The sequence below is a fragment of the Neomonachus schauinslandi genome, chromosome 9, assembly GCF_002201575.2.
Source record: "Neomonachus schauinslandi chromosome 9, ASM220157v2, whole genome shotgun sequence".
Lineage (NCBI taxonomy): Eukaryota > Metazoa > Chordata > Mammalia > Carnivora > Phocidae > Neomonachus > Neomonachus schauinslandi.
In genome coordinates, this window is record NC_058411.1 from 53,088,141 (window position 1) to 53,097,143 (window position 9,003).

The window sequence follows — 9,003 nt, forward strand, 5'->3', positions numbered from 1 at the left end:
AGAATCCTGGGCTTCCTTTACTTCAGAGTTATTGAACCAGGATCTAAATTTCATAGAGACCAGCCAGAAGTTTAACAAACACCCTCACTGACTCTGATAATTTACATCTACATTTTCAGAATTATTCTCTGTTTTTGCCTAGTGATTGTAGATCTCATGAAGTTCAGCTTAATGATATTGCTCATATTCGTTATGGTCAATTGGTACAGTGTTTTATATTAATGTTGTTATTATTTTCATTATTATATGTATATGGGCAGTTTTGCAGCAATGCACAGGTTTCAAAGAAATCGTAATCTTCAGACCTCCCATTGGAACCAATTAGCACTTAAAATGTTTATCATGAAAACTCTAATTGTTCCTTAATACATGCACTCTCAATTAAATTTTAATGAGGTTATTTATTTAGTTCTTTTGACAATAGGCCTTTATATTCTACATGTGCCATTGATGGTGAGTATTAATGAGCTAGTATAAAATAGTTCTATAAAAGGGACTTCCATATGATTCTTTGATCGGTGGAAGTGTTAAAATTTTGTCATTCATTAGCTTACAAATGTTGAGAGCAAAGGGCACCATTAATTATTTCAGGAAGACTTACCTCCAGCTCAACTGTAGAGAAAGAAAAAGGTTGTAGAGGAGTGTTGAATTAAAGCTAGTCATATGGATTAATCAGTATGAGAGATGCTGTGAGGGAAAAAGGTTGTGCAATAAAATCATTTGGAAAAAGCAGGATACAATTAATCTTCATGATTCTTCATCTCAATTTTCATATTAAGTGCCCTGAGTATGTCTGTAATCAAGGTAAACATTGCTAAATTCAGTGATTGGCTACCAAAACTTCATTTTTTTTTTTCAAGGTAACAGTATCAGTCCAAATAATTAGCATTCCTAGCAAGATATTTTAAGAGGTGCTGTGTAAGAAATGTGATATAATATTCAATAGCACTCAGTGTTGATTGAATGTCCATTATATATCAGTCACTGCTAGATGCTGGGTGTGCAGTGATGAAGATAGGTAGGAATAATCTCTTATCCTCCTAGAAATAGTCAACTCAATAAATTGCTGAAATAAAGTATGGGCATATTTTATCACCACACTATGATTTGACATCATGTGCCAGGTGCAATCTGATTCAGTCTAAAGTGATCAGAGGAGAATTTTTAGAAAAGAGCTAAAGATGTGAAATAGGAGCAGTTGTGTGTGTGTGAGTGTGTGTATTTTGTAGTGCATGAGACAAATAGAAACACAGAGAGAGACAGAGAGAGAGGTAGGCAGGCTTGGGGGAGGTAGAGAGAGGTAGAGAATATTCCAGTTTTGGAAAATATCTTTAGGTACATTGCATTTAGTTACTCATTTACTGTCTTTTCCTACCAAAATAAAAGCTTCATGAAAGCAGAAATGGTATTTAGTTTCCCTTCAAATGTTGCTCCAGATAATGAGAATGTTGTCTAGAAGGCTGCAGATGCTTTAAAAAAATAAGTTTGTTGAGTAAAAGAAAATGAAAATATTCAGTCCAGTTGAGCATAGATTGAAAAAGCTTAGCACGAAGAGAAAAAGTGTATAGCAGAAACAAGCTCTTGATTCATTGCCATGTGTTATGGATTGAATATTTGTGTCTCTCTAAAATTTGTATGTTGAAGCTCTAGTCCCCAGGGTGAAATGGTATTTGGAAATGGAATCCAAAGTAATTCAGGTTAAATGAGGTCAGGGTGGGGCCCTGATCCAATAAAATTAGTGTCCTTATAAGAAGAGACACGAGAGAGCTGGCTCTATCTTTCTCTGATGGATGTGAACTGAGAAAGGTCCATGTGAGGATATGGTGAGAAAGTGGCCATCTATAAAGCAGGAAGAGAGCTCTCACAAAACAACAACAACAACAACAACAAAAACAAAAACAAATTTGCTGGCACCTTGATCATGGGCTTCTAGCTTTCAGAATTGTGAGACAATACATTGCTGCTTAAGCTACAGTCAGTGGTATTTTTTGTTATAGAAGCCCAAGCACACTAAGACAATAGGCTTTATCATTTAGTATATATTCTCTGCCAAATGAGGAGGCATTTAAAGTTTTTGAGCAAGAGCATATTAGAAACTCACTCTGACTGCAATGTAGAACATGGTTGTAGGCTACTGTGGAGAAGTGGCCATGGAAGGTTTAGATGTATTTGAAAATGTAGATTGACAGAATTTTATTGCTAATTGCATAGTAGAATTATGACTATAAATTCAAATTTGGGTTATTGGGGAAAGCTGAAGTGTTCAGTGTTGGTCATGTTGAGTTTGATGTTATAAGATATCTAACAAAGACATCCAAAAAGCAGTTCGATATATATATGTCTGAAAGTGGAGGAGAAGGATGACCTTGAAATATAGAATTGCTCTTCACTGAAATTTATGTGAGACTTCAATCCATGGGGAGATTTTAAAAAAGTAGTAGAGAAGAGAACCTAGAAAACAGACCTAAGGAAGAAAAAAACCCAAAGGGCTAGAGGAGCCAAACAGCTTGCAGTGAAATAGGTCCAATCATAGAGTGGAAACGTAAAGGAAGGAGATATTTGTGGAAGAATTAGTAGAAGGAAAAATGGGAATATTATAAATGATTTCACATTGGACATAGTATATTTCTTCAAGTCATGAAGAAAGACATTTCCTCCTTCTAAACCTGACATAAAGAGCAAGATGTGGGTAAAGATAGTCAAAAGGTACAAACTTTCAGTTATAAGAAAATAAGTTCTGGGGATGCAGTGTACAACATGATGATTGTAGGTAATAACAGTGTTTTTATATTTGGAAGTTATTGAGAGAACGGATCTTAAAAGTTCTCATCAGAAGGAGCAAACAAATTTTGTAACTCTGCGAAGTGATGGATTGTTAACTAAACTTGTGGTAATCATTTCACGGTATGTACTTATACCACATCCTCGTGGCATAGACCTTAAACTTATACAATGTTATGTGCCAATTTTGTCTCAATAAAAATGAAAAAAAGTGATAACCTATATTCAAATACTTATTCTACTTATCAAAATTTAATTTCAAAATGAAAGAAAATAAAACTACTCTGATATCCATCTTAGCTGCCTGTATGTAGAAATCCTTCTAATACCAGCGATTATTTTACTTTTCAGAACATATCCATCATCAAAAACATGTTTAGATTACAACATTAAACCTCTTGCTAAACATGGTTTTGTGGGCCCTACACAAGCACAGGAGTCACACATTTACAAAAATATCTAATGTGTATTATACAAAATATTGTTAATTATTTAACAACAAATATTTCACTATTGCAAAAATATAAAGAATGTAAGAAAAAGTTCTATTTATACATATTAGAATGGGAAAGAAAAGAACATTTAATTAAAATAAATGGTGAGGCGCCTGGGTGGCTCAGTCATTAAGTATATGCCTTCAGCTCAGGTCATGATCCCAGGGTCCTGGGATCGAGCCCCACATTGGGCTCCCCTGCTCAGTGGGAAGCCTGCTTCTCCCTCTCCCACTCCCCCTGCTTGTGTTCCCTCTCTCACTGTCTCTCTCTGTGAAATAAATAAAATCTTTAAAAAAATAAAATAAAGTAAAAGGTGAGTAAAGCCTTGATCCTAAAACACCTGATCACATAATTAAAGTAGTTAAGGGAGAAAAATGACAGGCTTTATAATAATAGTATGAGTTTGAGTATTAAATTTTAAATTTCTCAATATTCAAATACATTTGATTTTTATTTTATAGTTAAGCAATTTATACAGACTCTATTTTAAAGTGCTCTGCTGTGACAATCTTGAATACCTTTTAATATTTCATCATACTTAATGTATGATATTTGCTGCAAGTTTGTTTATAGTTATATTTTATCAGATGAAGTAAATTCCTTTCTATTCCGACTTTGCTAAGTTTTGCTTTTGTGTTTGTTTTACTCATAAATGGCAAGTTTCTAAAATTGCCTTTTCTGAATTCATCAAAATATATGTTTTTATTTTCCTTTACTGTGTTGATGTGGTAAATTACATTCATTAATTTTCTAATGTTAAACTCTGCATTTTTGGAATAAAACCAACTTGATCATGAAAAAAAAAAGTGCTCTGCTGTGAAATTCAAGTGTATCTTAAGTCCCACCACCAAGATGATGACAGAAAAATATGGAGAAAAATTATTTTCTTTCTGTTTCAGCTTACAAATGAGATTCTTCATTGTCACTTGTCTCTGGGGATGAAATGCAAAATATTAATACAGGCAATGAATAGCATTTTGCCATATGAATGGTATAGTAAACAAAAGAAAGGGAGTGTTGAGGAACAAAAGAATATTGAGTAAAAGGGAGACTTACAGAACAGCAATGTTTTTAAGCACTGCAATTATTTCACTAGACAATCTTCCACTAGGAAAGTTTTTTAAATATGTACTTATTTTTTTTGGAGAGCGATTTAGTCTATTTAATGATACTTCTTTTGGGATTATATTAACCATATAAGCTTACAATTTCTTATGAGAAGCTTAGTAATGCAATTTCCCAGTTTATATTTAGGAGAATGGCATTAGAGTTGTTTTGAAAGAATTTATAATTTCTGAAAAATATTGATCTAATTATTTAAGTGTAAATATTAATTGCTTAATAAGAGAAGAACCAGGTGTTTTGGGGCCTAAAGTTTTTATAATTTTTGATAGCCTCTTTTACTTTTTTATTTTTTAAAGATTTATTTATTTTAGAGATAGAGAGGCAAAGGGGGGAGAGGGGCAGATGGAGGAGGAGAAAGTCCTAAGCAGACTCCTGAGATCATGACCTGAACTGAAACCAAGAGCTGGATGCTCAACCAACTGCACCACCCAGGCTCCCTGATAGCCTTTTTTAAAAAACAGGGCATAGGGGCGCCTGGGTGGCTCAGATGGTTGGGCGTCTGCCTTTGGCTCAGGTCAGGATCCCAGAGTCCTGGGATTGAGCCCCATATCAGGCTCCCGGCTCAGCGGGGAGCCTGCTTCTCCCTCTCCCTCTGCCTCTCCCTCTGCTTGTGCTCTCTCTCTCTGTATCTCTGTGTCTCAAATGAATAAATAAAATCTTAAAAAAAAAAAGGGCATAAAATTATAAATAATAAATTCAGTAATTTATGTCCACTTATTTACACTGAGAATGAAATGACAAAAATATAAATTATAAAATGCTTATTACTACCATAAACATAATAAAATTCAAAAAGTAAATAATTATTAATCTTTTGACATCTCTAATTGTTCTGATATTTTTGGCTTGCATATTCATATTTCCTCTTCATGTGACCATGATTTTATAATAAAATTTTCTATAGAAGAAATAAGAAGGTAATTTGGAGTTTCCTCTATTATAGTTGATCAAAATTTGTTTTTAATTACTGAGATTTGACTCTCCACATGGACGTGTTCACTCAAGAGTAGCACTGTAGTTAACACTACAAATGTGTGTTATAACAACTAGGAATTCTGATAAGTTCTCTTTTGCATGATTCCCGTGAGAAAGGTAAATGAAAAAAGTATTGTGCATACACAATATATTGTGTATACTGCATTACACATAGTGCGTTATATATTCCTGATAGGAGAATTTGATTAAAAATTGACTAGAATTAAGTCTTCCACTTGTAATTTTCCTCATGAAATTTTTAGAAGAATTTGCGTGACTTCCTTCTTATTCTGTTCATTTTAAACTTTGTTACTCTTCCACTGTGCAAACATCCCATGCAAAGAATTATAGGGCACATTCTATCATGATAAGCCCTCATTCCCTGAGTCTTCATGCTATGATGTTAGGTAAGTTGGCATAGTGGAACTCCTCTCTGCTGGATGGCCACCAATAACCTAACTATATATTGACGTCACTGCAGTTCACATAAAGACATTCCTCTATACTTTAATTAAATGTAGCACAAACCCAACTTCTTTCCTGGATCCCCAAAGTGCTCACAATCACTCCAGTAACTTATAACTGTCTATAAAGTACAGGGCTTTTACTTATTTCAGTTAAAATATTACTCTTGATTTTTTTTTTTTTTAAATGTAGGATCACATGAACACATTGCTGGAGTTTCTCCCAAGGTCCAGAAGGGGTCCATGAAAGTGAATGGCACTGTGTTAAGCTTCATTAACTTCACATTAATCCACCTCTCTGCTTCCATTCTTAATCACATATTTTTATGACTACTAAAAACAGCTTCCCCGTAATAAAAATAATACATGATGTATTTCAGTGACTGGCAAGGTGATTAATTATAGGCTAAAATCTGGGTTATTCTTCATGAGAAAATAATTGCTATGATTATCTTTAGACCTGATATGCATTTAAATGAATTATTTTAAAAGAAATGTTCTAATTGTCTTGATTTTATAAAATTTCCAAATCTTACTCTTCTTATGGAAATCAGTTCTTGTAATACTAGAGTCTTAAGATAAATCATTTTAGTGATGACTAATTAATAGAATGTCAAAGATAATGTTTGCACTTTATATTTTCCATTTACAATATTACTTTTTTTCCTAAAAACCAAAATTATTGTGAAATACTGAAACTATCATAAAAATCTAAATAGAAATACCTCTGGATTTTAGCATAAAGATGGCTTTATTTTATGTGAATTAATCAAGCCTCAACTGATTATAACAGATAATGTTTAAAAAGAGATTTTGCTTGAAAATACAGTATCTGACAATTTCAATGCAACAAAAGCAATTTGTCTAGTACCACTTTTATGCACTTACTTTTATAAATAAGTGATGGGAAATGAATCCATACATGTTACAAAAAGACTTTTGATAGCTCTAACATGTAAATGGACTTTTAGCGTTGGTAACTTGGGCTATAGCAAACTGAATAAATCCTTAGTGACTTAGCAAACATTTTCACTTTAGCATTGAATTCAGTGAAGTTTTCTCTTCTGATAAGCTTTGAGTTTGAGCTTAACTGTTCATTTATTTCTATTACATAGTGAAATTTGAGAGCCATTTCAGGAATCTGATCTGCACCCTAAGGAGAAACATTCTAAACAAACACAAGAAGCCTTTTAAGGGGATCCTGTGCATTCTTTTTTATTATGTTAGTGCATTCTTTATAACTAGTCATGTAAAAGTAGATACTATTAAATCCAAACTCACTTTTTTTTTCATCCAACAAGAAGCCGTAACTTTATTAATGATAGAAACTACAAATTTCAAACCAAGCTGCAGTTATTCTTTTGAAACACCAAAAAAAGTCCTTGTTTTCAGATGGTTACATGTTAATTCCATAATAGCATTTACAATATCATTACTCTTGTTCTTCAGGGCTCGGACTGCCTTTGCTCTTGACACATTTGCTTGTGACATGACCGATTCTATGTCCTTAACCTCTACACCGGTTTCATCAACCTCTTCCTCTTCACTCTCCTCTTGTACAGTTGGAGTCTGTGTGTTTTCTTGAATGTTTGAGACAGCTTCACCTTGAACTTTGAATTTCTCAGCAGCTGCTAGTTGTGCTTGCTGAGATAAATCCTCGATCTTGGCTTCCCCCAAAACTATGTGGGTATCTGAAGCTGGGCTCTTGTAGACATCTGGTTTTGTGATGACAAAGAGGATATTCTTAGATTTCTGTATAGTGATTCTTGTAACCCCTGTAACCTGTCGAAGACCCAGTTTGGACATAGCCTTCCCTGCCTTCTTTTCACTCTGGCTCTGTTTTGCTTTACTGACTGGTTCTTCATCGATTCCAGCGGCTGCTGCCAGCTGGGCCTGTTGGGTGGTTGCTTGTGTGGAATCTTGTTCCTCAGGCTCTGGTACTGAGTCATCACTGTCAGATTCTGTTCCAGACCCTGTCTCAGGCTGGGGCTGTGGCAACTCCTGCTCTGTAGCAGGGACGGTTTCTGTGGCTTCACCAGGCATTTCTGGAGGGAGTAAAAAGGAGGCCTCAATTGACTGGGATCTGTTCTGCTGCCCAGCCCAGAGTCAAATATTCTTAAAAACTCTGTGTGAGGGGAACGCGGAAACCCCAAACTCACTTTTATTGAATATTTTTCTTTGAACCTTTAATAACTTTCTCATTGTGACTTATAATTTCAAAATATGTCTGAAAAGGCAACAAAATATATTACACAGGATAATTCTTTCTGAAGTTCAATAATTGTCCAGACTCTCTCCATAGCCAAAACTGTGACATTTGGACATCATTTCTCTATCATGAGGTATTACTAATAAAATTCCAAAGATAGGTAGTTATATCTAAGTAGCATATAAATTTAAAGTTGTCTACATTCTAGAAAACACACAATAGGAACTAAAAGTGATTCACATTTACAAATACTTAAAAGGTGTAGGAAAACTGTTAATAAGAAATATAAAGCACCCAAGTTATCTTAATAATTTATTCTTTTTTTGAAGCTAAAGTGGGTCTTACATTAGAAAATTCTTCCACTAAAAGAAGTTTACACCAATGTATTTATTTTATAAGATATTTGTGTTTCTATTAAATGAGAACATTACTATATTTGGCCAAAGAACATCATATAAACAATTCAAGTCAAGTAGGTAAATTTTCATTATCAGAACAACTTACATAAAATAAAAAGCTATAGAGTGATATATAAAAAATATTTCTGCCTGACTTCAAGCTCTATTACAAAGCTGTCATCATCAAGACAGTATGGTATCAGCACAAAAACAGACACATAGATCAATGGAACAGAATAGAGAACCCAGAAATGGACCCTCAACTCTATGGTCAAATAATCTTTGGCAAAGCAGGAAACATCCACTGGAAAAAAGACAGTCTCTTCAAAAATGGTGCTAGGGAAACTGGACAACCACATGCAGAAGAATGAAACTAGACCATTGTCTTACACCATACACAAAGATAAACTCAAAATGGATGAAAGACCTCAATGTGAGACAGGAATCCATCAAAATCCTAGAGAAGAACATAGGCATTAACCCCTTTGACACTGGCCACAGCAACTTCTTTCAAGACATGTCTCTAAAGGCAAGGGAAACAAAAGTAAAAATGAACT

The 9,003-nt window shown here is 34.1% G+C and overlaps 1 protein-coding gene across 1 annotated transcript; it reads right to left on the reverse strand.

The window, feature by feature from the left end:
* Positions 1–7,192: 7,192 nt before the first annotated feature.
* On the reverse strand, positions 7,193–7,882 carry LOC110590556 (nascent polypeptide-associated complex subunit alpha-like). Its single transcript, XM_044918272.1, has one exon. The coding sequence runs from the start codon at positions 7,880–7,882 to the stop codon at positions 7,193–7,195; it is 690 nt and encodes a 229-aa protein (XP_044774207.1).
* Between the last annotated feature and the right edge of the window lie 1,121 nt (positions 7,883–9,003).

What these genes read in the sequence shown, in the direction of transcription:
- LOC110590556 (XM_044918272.1), bottom strand. Translation starts at nt 7,882, where the DNA reads ATGCCTGGTGAAGCCACAGAAACCGTCCCTGCTACAGAGCAGGAGTTG.